This window comes from Acomys minous (genome assembly GCF_964271855.1).
Source record: "Acomys minous genome assembly, chromosome: 4".
Lineage (NCBI taxonomy): Eukaryota > Metazoa > Chordata > Mammalia > Rodentia > Muridae > Acomys > Acomys minous.
Window position 1 is genome coordinate 24839117 of NC_140486.1, and position 16422 is coordinate 24855538.

Below are 16422 nucleotides of genomic sequence, written 5' to 3' on the forward strand. Positions count from 1 at the left end.
AATATGCATCATGGTTATTTTCAGCAAGAAAGTCAAAGGGAACATCTTACTGACATAAATCAATGTTCTATAGTCTCTCTGGGTCAGGCATCTGGGTGTGACAAGGCTGAGTCTTCTGGCTAGAGATCTAGTCAGGCTCTGGTCATTAATGGCTGAGGTTACCATCTGTCCTGGAGGCTTGCAGGGGGTGGGGGTGAGAGTGAATCCTCTTCTAATTGCACCAGGGAGCTGCTAGCTGACCTGAGACTCTTGCCAACTGATGACAGCCAGACACATCAGCTCTTCATTGAGAAGTCACAACATGGTAGCTGGCTTCTCTCTGAAGCATGACAGTTGTTGGTTAAGGGGAGATGCCTGAGGTGGAAGCCACATTCCTTTTAAATTGAATCTGCCTGGGAATTTAGCTCAGGGATCCACATTTGCCTAGCTTATGTTGAACCCTAGGTCCATTGGCCAGCACCAAAACCAACAAACAAACATAAAAAAGAAAAAAATCTCAAGACAAAACAGCAAACAACAAACAAAACAGACAAACAAACAAACAAAACTCTAAGTCTTCTGAATCTGGGAAATCCATCTCTTCAAGAGGGTTCTATTCAAGGGCAAGGTAGACATGGTCATGAACTCAAGAGGATGGACGCTTTGGAGACCATCTTCCTGGGATCCCTCCACACTCTCTTAAGTGGAGATCTTCTTCTCAGCACTCCTGGGCCATTATCCCCAACAAGCAGGACTCACTGCCTCTGTCTGACTTCTGGAGGCTGTGTCAGTTGGAAGCGCTTCCTAGAACAGAGGGCTGGGCCAAAACCCACACGTGGGACGTAGCATGGAGGCTGCCATTGTGACACATGTCTGCTACATACATACTTAGTCATATAAGGTGTTTGTCGATCTAGAAAAGAAAGAGGAGGAAGAGGATGGGCAAGAAGGCTCAGAAGGGGAAGGGAGCCAGGAGGAGAAGAAGAGTGTGAGAATCCACGCCATGGTTGCTGTGTTCCAGTTCATCATGAAGCAGAGCTACATCTGCGCCCTCATCGCCATGATGGTGAGTACTGGCAGCAGCCGCCAGAGCCCAGGAGGTGCGCACATGCCCACTTCCGAGCCTCTCAGCCAGCATAGGCACTGCAGTTTAGGAGTGGGATTGATGTCAGATAGCCTCAGCTGTCCCCAAAACATCTTTCAAAGAGTCTTTTCACAAGGGGGTACAGGAGGATGAGAGAGTCCAGGATCAGGTAGCAGGGTTCCTGGAGGTGATGATACCCATGAGCCTGACTGGCAGGTTGCTCTGCCAGCTGGGACTGAGATAATACTTACCAGCCTCTGAGAACTTAGTGGCAACGAGGAAAATGCACCATTTTTCTGAATGATCAGACCACTAGTTTGTCCTTATAGGCTAGAAGCTGAGGCTCGCCTTTCTTAACGTGCTCTCGTTGTTCAGTGTACAAGATGCCAAACATGCAGTCTCTTCATGCAAAATTTCTAATTTCAGTCATGGACTACCTGAACTGAATGCTTAATCTCAACTTCTGATTCTCTGAGTTCCCGTGTCTCGCCCAGATACAGACCACACTCATCGTGACCAGAACTGACTGCCAACTCCAAATATTGGGAGAAATAAATTTGTTTTAATACTGCAAAGTAGTATTTGGGGCAAAAGGCCTTTGACTCGTCCCTAAAGGAAGGACAAAGCCAATGTCCCATTCAGCCCTCTTCCGCTTCCTTTCTCCCTTCCCTCACCACAGGCTGGGACCTCTCCTTATCCACCTCTGAGTCTTTCTTCATCTAAATGCAGATGACTTTGAGCTCCCCAGAGCGTGTTGTACTGACTGCTGTCCTTTGTCCCCGTGCCTCTGCAGGCGTGGAGCATCACCTACCACAGCTGGCTGACTTTCGTGCTGTTGATCTGGTCATGCACACTTTGGATGATCCGCAACCGGAGGAAGTACGCTATGATCAGCTCACCTTTCATGGTTGTCTATGCAAACCTGCTGCTGGTTTTGCAGTACATATGGAGCTTTGACCTTGAAGAAATTAAGAAGGTCCCCGGATTTCTAGAAAAGAAAGATCCAGGAGAATTGGCTTCAAAGGTAAATGAATGAGGAAATGAGAGAGGAAGGAAAGCAATAATGATCATAATCATAGCAAGCCAACTTTCAGGAAAGCAGCCTCTGGATGGTTTTTGAAATCAAAACATCTCAGATCTAGAAATGCACTGACTGTTTAGACACCTGTCTTTGGACTCAGAACCGGGGACCGACCCCAAGGATCTCACCACTGTGCTACATCTCTGGCCTTTGCTTTGTTTTCTGTTTTGTGACCGAGTCCTACCATTGCCGAGCTTGGCCTGAACTCACCTTGGAGCACAAGCAGGACTTGACTCTGCAATCCTGCTTTAGCCTCCCAGGGAGCTGGGGTCAAAAGCTCACCAAGCCTGGCATAGAAAACACATATGACACCATGCTTTTAGTTTAGAAACGACTGTCTTTCTACTCAAAACATTATAGAATGAATTTTTTTGTACGTTGAAATGTGGTAGTTATTAGATATGGTCTATGTAACTTAGTATTTCTTAAATAAATGGATTAATCAATCCTTTATATTACTTCAAGTTCCTCCTATATCAGTAATTAGATGTAGAAATAGGATTATACAATGGGAAATAGAAAATGCAACATAAAAAACAGAGAGTTGTTTTGACAGGTTAACAACTTATAAAAATCTACTTCTTTGCACATGCCATTACAGATAATAATTTACTGTGGACAATGCTTTTCCTAATTATGTTCGAAAAGCATTTTTTTTAGCCTCAGAAATTATGACACTTACTTTTTATATCTTCTGTTGTCCTACTTTTACCAGAGGCAAGGACTTGCAAATGATTTGTTGCCTATTTATTTTCTTGGATCATTTTAATTTTGATTTCAGAAGATTAAACATCACAACTTGCTATCTGTTCTATGCACCAAGTCCAAACATGCATTCTCTACATGTTGTTGACATTAAAACAATAAAAAATTGGTACATATATTGAATGATCCTTCAATTTTATTTTCCTTCACTAGACATACATGAAACTTTCTATCTCCAAAAACCACAGTCATATAACTTGAAAGGGCCCTTTTCTGGCAGCCACCATTTATGGATGTATGGGTGTCTGGGCATCCACAGTTCCAATGACTGGTGTATGAGGCTGATGCTCACAGGCAAAAGGGGTAGCTCTACAGAGAGACATGTGTACTGTGCTCCCCCAACTGTGGGAAGAAAGCGCTTCAAATGCTTGCTGATCCCCCACCTCACTCACTCTTCTTTCAGATTCTCTTCACGATCACATTTTGGCTGCTCCTGAGGCAGCACCTCACAGAGCAAAAAGCCCTTCAGGAAAAGGAAGCACTCTTATCTGAAGTCAAAATTGGAAGTCAAGAACTTGAAGAAAAGGGTAAGTGGTGGGGAGGGGGAGGGGGAGGGGGAGGGGGAGGGGGAGGGGGAAGGCCAGGAACTGGATGGTTGATGACTTGGGGGTTAAGAGCACAGGCTGCTTTTCTAGAGGATGCAGGTTCATTCTAAGCACCATGTGGTTGCTCCCTGCCATCTGTAACTCTGGCTCCAGGGAATCTGATGCCTCTCTGGCCTCTGCAGACAGAAGGTAACCTTTCGAGTACATATGTGAGCCCATAGGGAACTTAAGAAAATGTGTTGTTTAACTTTGGGTAAGGTGATTCCCAATCGAAGGCAGCACTGAATATCAGAGAAGTTTTCCCTAAAGACACACTTCTGGTGAGAATTGGAACCAATGAACTAACTCAAATCTTTTACATTTTTAGTTCGTGGCTTTTTAAAAACTAGGAAAGACAAGAAGAGGAAGGGAAAGGGAAGAAGGGATGAGGGAGAGAGGGAGCAAGGGAAAGGTAGTGACTGATTAACAGGTCTTTAGCTTTCATCTTTCTGGGTAGATAAATGGAAACTTGCTCTCGAACTCCATAGGCAGATTAATAAGTATGTCTGTTGTTCATAGAACAGATTAGATGGTAAAAGAAGTTAAGTTTGGGGACCCAGAGGTTTATTATGGGACTCGGTGGTTTAAAAGTACATAGTTCTGATAGAGACAATCTGAGTTCAGTACCCATGTCAGGCAGCTCATAGTTGTCTGTCACTCCAGCTCCAGGGCATCTCCTGCCCTCTTCTGGCCTCTGCCAGCATCTGCATTCATGCACACGTACCATCCTCTCTCTGTCACACCCACAAATAAGTTTTAAAAAACAAAACGCTAAACCGTTTTTAAAAGAAGTTAAGTAACACCACGTGAAAAGGTAAATAGCAGGGTAGAGAAGCTGGGCTGGCAACACTAATGCAGTAAATGGCAAAAAAAAAAAAAAAAAAAAAAAAAAACAACCCAGCACACATCAGCTAATAATGTGTACTTAGTTCCTGCTAAGCTTAGCCATTGGTTCTTGTTTCAGCAACAATAATCTATAAGACTTAAATCTTTCCCATCTGAGCTTGGATGTCCATTCAGCAGAGTGCTTTACTATTCAGTGTTAGCAAAGAATGGCTAACTTAGCACGAACAGTGTAACCCCTATTTCAGTTTTACTCCCCTCACGCTGGGAATCCACAGGTTTCTTGAATAAATTATTCAAATTTAGGTAGCTTTGGGAAGACAATGCAGGTAATTTTGACAATCCTTTAAACCCCAAGGTGCTAGGGGTTAAGGCTGCTAACATTAGTCTCCTTCTTATGCTGCTTGTGCTGTCTAGAGCCATGAAACAATTAGAACTGGAAATGTGTCACAGTTTAATTTTGACTATTGCTACACCTTTATCTTTATACTTTCTGACTCTCAATACTGAAAATGTAAAAAGTGCTACAGACATGTCAGCATCAAATATTTGTGCACATACTCCATATTAGGAAAGTTATAAAGACCATCAGCTAGTTGTCAGTGTTGCCTTATTTTATAGAGCCACCTAAAAACTATGTAATAACTTAGAAAACATGTTCTTCCTGTCCACATAAGTCACTCAAAGCATGGCTGTAGCCGGGAATCATGGCTTGCGTTTCTGTTTTGAAGATGAAGAGCTCCAAGATATACAAGTGGAAGGAGAGCCCACTGAGAATGAAGAAGAGGAGGAGGAGGAAGTAAAAGAAGAAAGGCATGAGGTAAAGAAGGAAGAGGAAGAGGAAGTGGAAGAAGATGATGACCAGGACATCATGAAGGTGCTAGGCAATCTGGTGGTGGCCCTCTTCATCAAGTACTGGATCTACGTGTGCGGGGGCATGTTCTTTTTTGTCAGCTTTGAGGGGAAAATCGTCATGTACAAAATCATCTACATGGTGCTGTTTCTGTTCTGTGTGGCCTTGTACCAGGTAGGTACACACGTGTGCCCCAGTTGTTCTCGCACCTGACCCGGTAGTAGAGATGAATTCTCTTCATAGAGATGACCATATTCTAGAAAGTGATTGATGACACTCAGAATCCTAAATCCATAGATGTGTTCTCTCTCTCTCTCTTAAAAACTTCTTTTTCGTCAATTTTCATATCTTTTGTCCTACAGCAATATATTTAAAATAATCTTTTAGGTAGTTAAGTGTATCAATCCTTTCTTTATTCTATAGCTGGTAGTTCAGACACTTGAGTTATATTAGTAAACTTAATTGTAAAGAGCTAGCAGGAAAAAAAATCACACACCAAAATTAAAAGAGCCCAAAGTCTATACATCTCAATGAACCTCTCATCTGTTCAAATGGCCATTCTGAAGCTACAGATATTCACATTAGACATTGAACATCCACTATCAAGAATATCTGATGCACTTAAAAGTTTAAAACACATAAAGGTGAAACTAGAACTGTTTTAGGCAGTTTCATTTTAGATTTTTTTTAATTAAAATAAAATTCCTGTTTTCCAAAAATGTCTTTATTTAAAAAAATAATCTTTGTAATTAGATCATATTTTTAACATTTAATAATTTAGGAGCAGTGTGTGGATAATCTTAAGTAATTGAGGCTTCTTCTGTTTGCTCATATTGTGGGGTTGAGGATCAGAAAACTCTGTGTGTGTGTGTGTATGTGTGTGTGTGAGTGTGCGTGTGTGTGTGTGTGTGCACGCGCGTGCATGCATGTGTGTGTGTGTGTGTGTGTGTGTGTGTGTGTGTGTGTGTGTGTGCGTATTACAAGAGCTTTGGTACCATAAGATAATCATATTAAAGTGAATTAGCCTCCCCACAAGCTTAGTTTCAACTGATGTTAAAAGGGAGCCCAACAATACAGACTAGAGTAATGGTGAAATTCTCTTTTGGTACAGAGTACCTCAGGCTACAGAAATAGCAAGAGGTCACTACATGTGAAACTGTTCTCAGCAGAATTTGGTTGAACATGTCTAAGATATGAGAGATGTGCCACAGTGAATATCCTACAGTGTTGTTCTTCGAATACAACATTGAATTTTGAAATGGGTGCAGTTTTCTGTAAACACCAAAAATCATGATGGCCCATTGGCATAACTAAACTTCAAAAAGAGTCTTAGAAATCTAAAACTAAAACAGACTCCATTTCAAAGATTCCCAGATGTATGCAGTGCCTGGCTTCATTAAGCCAGACACCTAATATGAGCCAATTTTTTTCCAGCCATCTTTCCATTTTTTTGCTTCCTTTGTTTTGCAATGTCTGATTGACAGGTGCACTACGAGTGGTGGAGGAAAATTCTGAAATACTTCTGGATGTCTGTGGTCATTTATACCATGCTGGTGCTCATCTTTATCTACACGTACCAGTTTGAAAACTTCCCAGGCCTGTGGCAAAACATGACGGGCTTAAGGAAAGAAAAGTAAGTGGTCTGTGCCTGGGACGGGTTGAGAAGGCAAACACACTGAAGGTCTCAGTGCATATTGTTCCTGCCAACTTTGTGAACAATTTTAGTAAAATGTGATGCTATGGGTGTCTACAAGGTCCTCAAAGACAGGCCAGAGTGGAGAATGGCTTTGCCAAGATAAAGAGAGAAGCCCAAGCCGCTGCTTAGCCTGAAGTTATGGTGGATTAGCTTTCTGGTAGAAACGTGGGTCTGGTGGCACAGGAAATCACCGTGCTACTAGTAGGCGTTTCAGTTCAACTACTAAAGGGCAGATGCATCATGGGAAATGATGAGATTGACCTAGAAGAGGGCAAGGGGCATTAACCTGAATCTAGTGGCATTTCAGCTGCTGTATACAGTACAAAGAAGGAGGTAAGGGACCAAAGAGAAAACCAGAAAAGTGCGATTCATTGGCCTGCCCCAAAACTCTTAGAAGAGGACTGGTGCTGAGGGAAGTAAAGAGAGAGGCGTAGCTGCAGATTTCTGCTGCAAGAACTTGTTACTGACCGCTGTGAAGACAGGCCAGTTGGATTGGTGGGAATCGTAGGGGGAGAGGGAGGGATAAGTGTTAGAAGCTAAGAGGATGGCTGTTGTGGCTTGTGAGGGAGAGGGAAGTCTGTGGTGCCCAGGCGGCTTCTTGCTTTTGTTCTGTCTTCCTTGACAGGCTTGAGGATCTTGGCCTGAAGCAGTTTACCGTGGCTGAACTGTTCACACGTATATTCATCCCAACGTCCTTCCTGCTGGTGTGCATCCTACACCTGCACTACTTCCATGACCGGTTCCTGGAACTCACAGACCTCAAGTCCATCCCCAGCAAAGAAGACAACACCATCTACAGGTAAGCAAAGGAAAGAAGCCACTCCTGCTGTCTCTGGGACATCAGCCATGCTACCCTGCTTCAGCTGGGAGCTAAGTCCAGCACTCTAACTTGGTCTTTGGACCTTTCCAGTGTGTGTGTGTGTGTGTGTGTGTGTGCGCGCGCGTGCATGCGCGCACGTGCATGTGTATGTGACTCTCAGGCAGCCCAGCCATTAGACTGGCCAGCACTGATCCTCATGCAAACTTTCCAACATGTTGATAGGATGGAAAACCCAAACTCTCTTATGTCTTTCCTATGTCCTTTAAGCTTGGCCTGTTGACACAAGCCTATAATTTCATCACATGGGAAACCGACAAAGGAGGAGATGAGGTACAAGTTCACGGCCTACCTAGACTACAAAGTAAACTAAAGCAATAAACAAACAAACAAACAAAAAGCAGAGAAGGGGCGAGAAGGAGGATAATAGAGAGTTCTTTGTGGGATTTAACTGGTAATCATTGCCAATGATGTCTTAAATTTTATTTTTTTCCTAAGTCCCTCTCTTCTCTTAATATGCATTTTCTTTTTAAAATTTCTCCCTGTTTGTACAAACTTTCTGTCAGTATTATTTTCATTGCCACGTGTCTGGGTTTTCTGATACATAATCAGATAGGATATAATTTGTACAGAAGAGTAAATAGTTTTCAGGACTATAGTTTTATTGAAGACAAAAGGCTGAACAAAGGTTTTACCAGACTAATCACCTATGTTGGCTAGTTTATGTCAACTTAACACAAGCTAGGATCATTCGAGAGGAAGGAGCTTCAACTGAGAAAATGCCTCCAGAAGATCCAGCTGTAGGCAAGCCTAGAGGGCATTTTCTTAAATAATGATTGAAGGGGGATGGCTTAGCCCATTGTGGGTGGTGCCACTTTTGGGCTGGTGGTCCTGGATTCTGTAAAAAATCAGGTTGAGCAAACCATGAGGAGCAAGCCAGGAAGCAGCACCCTTTCATGGCCTCTACGTCAGCTCCAGGTTTCTGCCCTGCTTACGTTTCTGCCCACACTGCTTTTAATGATAAAGTCTTATATGGGACTATGAGTGAAATAAACTCTTTTCTCTTCAACTTGCTTTTGGTCACGGTGTTTACTCACATCGAGATAGCTGCTCCCTTTCTTCCTGTTTGTGGCTCCACATCGAGCATTCTCTTAGCAGTGACTTTTCCAAGAAATGGGGGAAGTGTTGATGAGTTACATGGGATTTCACTTTCAGGACCGAGAAAGCAGTCTTGTAGAACCTTAGGCAAATTAAGCAACTTCAGTGTTGTGAGATTTTCTGTAAGTGCTCTATAAAAGTCACAAATTTTGAATTTGAATATTTGGCATATACATAAAATTCTCTCTTATTATATTATTCTTTACTGATAATTTTTGCCTCCCTATAATTTTTTTTGTCCTGAGTCCTAATCAATGACTGCATTAAGATCCAAATGATGAAGGAAAATAAATGCCTTTGGAGTTGTGACTGAGTTGACTTCTCTTACGTCTTTGCTTTTGGGTGCTTAAACCGGTTGCAGATGGAGAATAACAGACTCATTGCAGTTATGTTTGTTTCAGAACTGTGGTTTCCCATTGACCTTTTCCTGTCTTGTACAACCCTAGTATGTGTGCGTAAGCAAGTACATATGCAGTGTAGGCAAATATCACATGTTTTTGAAGTAGAATTAATTGTATTTAAACTTACAGAAGTTATACTTAGAATTGTGAAATGAATTTATGTCATACATAAGAAAAGTTATTATGATTTCTCAGTAAGCAATCTCAGAAGCATGATAATATATAACAAAACAGTAATACCTGTTACATAATGACTTTCTATGAACCTTTTTAATGACTTTGATACCATTACAAGTTATCTATGATTCGTGTTAGAAAACTCTTTTTTTTAACTTAAGGCTTAAAGACTATAAAGAAAATATATTGACTATGGTTTACTTAGACTTCTTTTAAATGCAAAAAAAAAGGAGCAAAAATTAGTGTTCAGATTCTAATTTTCTTTGGTGATGTGTAACTTCAAACTTAAGCATCACTACTTCGTAACAAAGTGCGTGAGATGGGAGGGAGGAGACTGAGGGGCCAGGGGACCTTTGAGCGGTTTCCTGTGTGTGTATGACGTCATGCTGCTCCTGAATCTTGCTGCCTGGACTCTCCTTCAAAGCACAGCCTGTGTGGGTTATGATACACCTGCCTAAAGCCTAAGGGACAGCCCACCCCCATTGTCTCTGTCTAACAATCTCCTCTTTCTCTCCCACCTGTCTCCCCTTGCACCTTTGTGCTTCCGTCTCACCGCGCAGCCATGCCAAAGTCAATGGTCGCGTGTATCTAATAATAAATAGGTGGGTATTGCTGATGTTTCCTTTCCCCCCCTTTTGTTTAAAAAAGTGTTTCTTCATATATTAAAGCCTTTGCTGCTTTATAAATGAAAAGTGGTGTCCTCAGACAGTGGCTGGTGGCCCCAGGTATGCTCATGGATGCATCTTGCAAACCAAACCATTTGGTGGCGAGACCAAATGGTGCTGCAGAGTGGCAGTGGAGGGGGCCCAGGCTCTTCAGCTGGTGCTCAGCATGTGGTTTTGGGTATCAACCTATACATCCCATTGATTTTGTTCTTTGGTAGGATTTGTTCAAGGCTTGCCTGAGAGTTTGGCACCTCACTGATCACGTCATTGAGAGCTCAGCTCAAGAACTGCCTCCTCCACACAGTCCCATCAATGCCAGCATCCTCCTGACACGTGTCTGCCCTCCCTCTGGATTCCAGTGGCACTTTCTCAGGCTGCCTTCTTAACACTTTCTTTCCAGAACCCTGCTTGTCTTATCTTCCTTGCTAGAGGCATAAGCTCCTCCGGTCCGGATGCCCTGTGCCATATACAGGAGACTCCCCATCACTGAACCCAACCTTACTCATTAATTGATAGTTGATAGGTACTTCCTGAATGAAAGGAAAAAGTCCAAGGTATGTGATTTTTTAAAAAGCAAAACAAAACCTCAAAACAAAACAAAAAATCAAAACATCAATTTTCAAATATAATTCTACTAGAAAGATTATAATAATAAAAAGGTATCATCACTAGATTTTGCATGTGTCCCCACACCACAGAAAATACAAATAAAGTAGCTAGACTTGGTCCTCCCTTAGGGTGGGTGTCACTTGGCTGGGGAGCAAATAAATTAATAAAAATAAGCATGGTGCACAGGCTGACTGGCGTCTGCTGGATGACAGTGTTAGAGAAAATCCCACCTCAGGTTTTTACTTGCTTCATAGAGAAGCAGGACATTCTGGTTAGGAATCTTTGCCAGAGGCTGATACCCCTGGGTCCAAACAACAGACAGCTCTCTGTGTGCTGTTTTTCATAAGGCGTGGACCATTTGTTTTATTAGGAGATACTCTCCCAAGATTCAGACTCACCCCCAAATAACTAAAATCCCCAAATATTCCAACTTTGCCATCTTTGCAGCGAAATCTCTCAGTCATGGAGAGAGCCAGAAGAAGGGCCAGCATACCCTGCAAGGAAATGTTAATCAGATACACCTGACTCTCGTTTGAAGACATGTGTTTCCTGTTACCTTTAAAGCGTGCCCAGCTATTAACAGGACCTCCTCCTCAATTAGAATAGCAGACCGAGCACTTTATCACAGAATTTATTTAAGTCCAGTGTTGTTTTACAAGGGGAAAGATGTGCATAGGAAAGTGAGCTTCTGAATTTGCAAAAGGAGTTCCGTTTACCTCAGGATGAAAATGGTTCACGTGGCCTTAAACCAAGTATGTGGTGGAAGAGGATGGCTTGCACTGGGCCACTTGGGAAAAGTTTATATACGATTAGAAAATTTCTAGAACATACACTTGACTACTTTTGGTGGGGGGTGAGCTCATTCTTCCTATGGTGGATAAGCAGTGTCAGAGCAACTGAGCTCAGAGTCTATTTAGGTTAGTTGGTGCTGCACCCGGAAGATGTGGTCAACAGAAGACAGATCAACGGTTTCTTGTGAGAATATGGTCTTCTAGAAGTGTGCCGAGTGCTGTAACGCACTTCAGCTGCCGCTAATACTGGGAACATTGCAAATCTGCAGTGCCTCGCCTTCCTAACTTCTGGGATTTTCTTATTCCCAGTGAATGGGGCGAGTGTAATGTACATTCCGCACATTCCCAATTAGAAGAATTCAGATTCATAGAATTTAGACTAAGGGATTTTTACAGTGGCAGGTTTCCCACTCTCCTAAGTGGAAACCAGCTTAATATGCAGCTTTTCAGAGTCAAGTAAGTCCTAGGCCTAAGTTAAACCTCCTTGGCCGTCATGTCCCATAATCTGGTTTATTGAACAAAGTGTCTCCAGTGCACAGAATGTCCTTGCTAACATTCACTGAATTATAGTGTGAAAACATACAAAGGGGAAGAGATGGCTGCAGTAGGACAGGACTGCTGCCTTGCAGAGGAGTCCCCAGAGTACATCCTTAGACTATTGTGACTTGCAGGTGCGACAGGATATGCACTGAGCCTATAAAGGAAAGAGCTGGATGGATAAGAGATGAGGACACCATCTGACTCTTTTAGTGTGTGAAGGGTAAAACCATGTTTATCTCAAAATTAATCATGAGAAGCCCATACCTCACCCCCCCACACACACACAAAACACACACACATACATTCACACACACATATGCACACAGATGGATAAATGGACAGCAAAGGCATCTGGGAAAAAATGTAAAAAGGTGAAAAATGAACTTTTTGTGGAGACATACAGATGTGTGAAGTGTTTTGCTGTCAGGAAGTGGAAGGGGACCCTCCTTACTCATCCCACATCTATTTGATGTTCCAGATAAAAGTCCTTTCTCTGGACATTAAACACTCTACGAGATCGGTAAAGAATGAGAAGCATATGAGCTCTACAGCCTGAAGTTCCAGGAAATGTCTCCCTGGAGTGGGCTTTGCTAACACTGGCTTTTCTGGAGACCAATCCAACTGCTCTGCATAGCAGACAGTAGGCCATTCGGCCCTGAGCCCTGCATTTGCTGAGGTTAGGAGCTGCACATGGAACAGTGAGCAAGTGAGAAGAACAGATCTCCAAAAGAAATACCAGCCGTTTTCCTTGGGAAAGATTTTCTTACAGATGGGCAGGCGGCAGAGTTTTTTTTTTTCCATGTTTAGTCTTGTTTCCCCTGTCTGCCACTGAATGGACACTGAAGCCTGCTTTTTCACTAGGGTGAACTTATGATGCAAATACCCACACCTAAGCAGGAAAGCATCTCCTTAGAAGACGGTCCTCTGCTTTAAAGTTTTCCTGTGTGACTACTCCTAATACAAATCATTCACATGAACTGCTCTGGTTTCCAAAACGTCCTTTAGCGTAGGCTCACTTGTTTCTGTCCTACAGAGCAGCAGACTGAGGCTAAGTTCTCTGCCGAGTCATGCAGGTAGAGCCTCCTTCCATTGGGCATTCTGCTCCGGCCATTCTGCTTCCTATACCCCGAGCTTTTGGCATTCTTCTTGATTGTGTTCTCAAAATATGATACAGTAAAGATCAAAGATGAAAGGAGTGAAAAGATCACACCGTGTTTTTTCAACAACACGCTCCACACAATCGTGCATTTTAATTATTTTCAGGAGGCACACTTCATGTGCGCACATTTTACTGAATGTGTTATGAACGACGACAGCCAATGAAACTCTCGGAGGCCTAACAAGCTCCCCATACCTGTCTCTCCCCTTTTCCTTTCTCATCACCCATCATAAGACGTGAGGTTACATTGCTCCAAAGGCTACCAGGACGTCCTCCCGCAAACCCTATCCTTCCTCACAAATTAGATCAGAGTGCAGTGATGTGAGTTGTGGAGCCCCAGGCCTCTCCTACTCTCAGACTCATCTGGCCCGGAGCTTTTGTAAAGAAGTATCTAGAAAGCAGTGTAGAACTTCTTCCAAAAGCTTCATTCCAGCATCGTCCACTTCCTTCATTTAATTAGTGTCCTAGGTGTGCCCTAGCTGTGGCACAGCAGTTTTGGGCGTCTTTGCTGAGGGCAATTTGCTGTGTGTTCCTAGTAGGGGCTCTGGAAATAGCCTTGTGACTAAGGAGTTTCATTTCACAATTAGCAGGAATTACTAGAAAGGTGTCTTGTCGGTTCACCATTTATGCTATCTTGAAAATGCAATTCAGGAGCACACTCACTTCCGTAGGGGTAAGTGACCAATGTTGCAGTGGCAGTTATTTACCCACTTGTATAGTGCAGGCTTGCAGCAGTTTGAGTAAGTGTGTACTGGTGGGTGTGACACCAGACTGCTGCTACAACCAAACACATCTCATGCAGATCCCTGACCAATCAGTGTCGGCAGATGATGCTGAAGATGTGAATGCACAGCCGTACTATAGGGGGGGAAAGTGACTGTTTCAGTTTTAGAACTACCCAACTTCCCAGAAATAGAGACTATGTGCTAACTATCTTAAGACAAGAAAGTGGGATGTCTGTATAACCCCATCCCCTGTATTCTTTAATCTTATTAAATTTTACTTTATTTGGGATTCTTTAATGCCTCTACCTCCTTCCCAACACACCTGCCCTAGATAGGAGAGAAAGGAGCTTAATAGGGGCAGTGGAAGTAGACCTTTTTACACTCAGTTCCTCGGGGCGATTCCACTCTTCATTGTCAGGATTTCAGCAGCAAACACGGCAACAAGAAGAAAAACAACTCTGAGATTCCATCTTACACCCATCAGAATGGCTAAGATCAAAAATTCAAGCGACACCACATGCTGGCGAGGATGTGGGGAGAGAGGAACACTCCTTCACTGCTGGTGGGAATGCAAACTAGTACAACTACTTTGGAAATCTATCTGGTGCTATCTCAGAAAAATGGGAATAGGGCTTCCTCAAGACCCAGCTATTCCACTCCTTGGAATATACCCAGAAGATGCTCCAGCACACAACAAGAAAATTTGCTCAATCATGTTCATAGCAGCCTTATTCATAATAGCCAGAACATGGAAACAGCCTAAGTATCCCTCAATAGAAGAATGGATAAAGAAACTGTGGTACATATACAGTATGGAATACTATTCAGCTATTAAAAACAAGGAATTCCCGAAATTTGTGGATAAATGGATTGAGCTAGAAATGATCATTATGAGTGAGTTAACCCAGAAGCAGAAAGACTCAAATGGTATATACTCACTTATATCTGCATATTAGCCCAAGGGGCATGTCCCACGAAAGCCTTCACTTACCAGGAAACTGAGACAGAGGAGAGGACATTCTAGTGGGACTCTAGATGAGAGAATCATGCGAGAAAGGCAAAGTAGAAGGATCCAGAGGGTCCCAGAAGCCTACAAGTAGAACATTATGATAGGCAGATTTGGGCCCAGGGGTCCCGCTCAAACTAAGGCACCAGCCAAGGACAATACAGGCGGTAAACCTTAAACCCCTACCCAGATCTAGCCAATGGACAGAACACTCTCCACAGTAGAGTGGAGAGTGGGATATGACTTTCTCACATACTCTGGTGCCTCACCTTTGACCATGTCCCCTGGAGGGGGAGACCTGGTGGCACTCAGAGGAAGGACAGCAGGTTACCAAGAAGAGACTTGATACCCTATGAACATATACAGGGGGAGGTAATCCCCCTGAGGAACAGTCATAGGAGAGGGGAATAAGGGGAAAATGGGAGGGAGGGAAGAATGGGAGGATACAAGGGATGGGATAACCATTGAGATGTAACAAGAATAAATTAATAAAGGAGAAAAAATGAAAAAAAAAGAAGAAGAAGAAGCATCAACAGGAGCAACAGCAGATGTAGCAGCTGCTTCAAAGTCTTCTCTGGAGTGTCTCAAAATGAGTGATGAACGGCCAAGTGATGTGAAGTGATGCAAAAGCCAAAAGCCAAAAGCCAAGCCTCTGTTTTGTTTTGTTTTTTTTTTTTGGGGGGGGGGCTCCTATTCATCTTCTTTTAGAAACCATACCAAGATGTTTTTCAGCTGGCAAAGACCATGCTCCCACATGAGGCAGTTGCCGTTCTAGCGGACAAACATCACACGCCCTCACACAGGTCTGTTTCACACCCCACACTTGGGATCAGAACAAAAACATCTTTATAGTCACTTCAATCCCCAGCCACACCCCAGGCTGAACTCCCCTCACTCTTTCTGGATTAAATTGACAGTTTCCTCAGGGTATATTGTAATCTACCTGCACAGCACCCATTAAGAAAATATCTTTTTATGATACTATTGCCCAAGGGCAGTGTGGACTCAATTCACCATTTCCTTCAAACTATAAAGGCGTCTTCAAGTATGATATCAATAAAGATAGCTTAGACTTTATTCATACAGACCTACCTATTTGACATAAAATTAACTAAATTTCCACTAAATAATCTCCAGAGATTTCACAATCCAGTTTTAGGATAATATTGTCTATTCTGTCATAAACAGGTCAAAATGTATGGAATAATTATTACAAATTGAAAAGATGGTTAGCATTTCCAGAGTAAGTGTTCCTAAAATGTACTGTATCATCTAGTGTCTTTTATAACATTAACTTGAATAGAAATAAAGAGCTTTTTATTTTTTTGAGACAATTAGGAAGTTAGGCATATGGCACATGCCCATGATCCCTGCCACTAGGTAGCTAAGGGATAGTTGCTTGGCCTGGGAGTTTTGAGGGCAGCCTGAGCATCATAATATTCTGTCCCAATAATGGAGGTGGCAAAAGCCCTTACCTGTGCTGTCTGCT

The 16422-nt window shown here is 42.8% G+C and overlaps 1 protein-coding gene across 7 annotated transcripts in view; it reads left to right on the forward strand.

The window, feature by feature from the left end:
- Positions 1-16422, forward strand: part of PIEZO2 (piezo type mechanosensitive ion channel component 2) — a 365197-nt gene that overhangs the window by 266092 nt on the left and 82683 nt on the right. For all 7 annotated transcript variants that reach the window (XM_084780682.1, XM_084780685.1, XM_084780683.1 and 4 more), the window contains 6 exons: positions 897-1045; positions 1857-2087; positions 3313-3436; positions 5068-5363; positions 6674-6822; positions 7511-7684. In XM_084780682.1, coding sequence (XP_084636808.1) covers positions 897-1045; positions 1857-2087; positions 3313-3436; positions 5068-5363; positions 6674-6822; positions 7511-7684 — 1123 coding nt within the window. The remainder of the gene's footprint in view (positions 1-896; positions 1046-1856; positions 2088-3312; positions 3437-5067; positions 5364-6673; positions 6823-7510; positions 7685-16422) is intronic.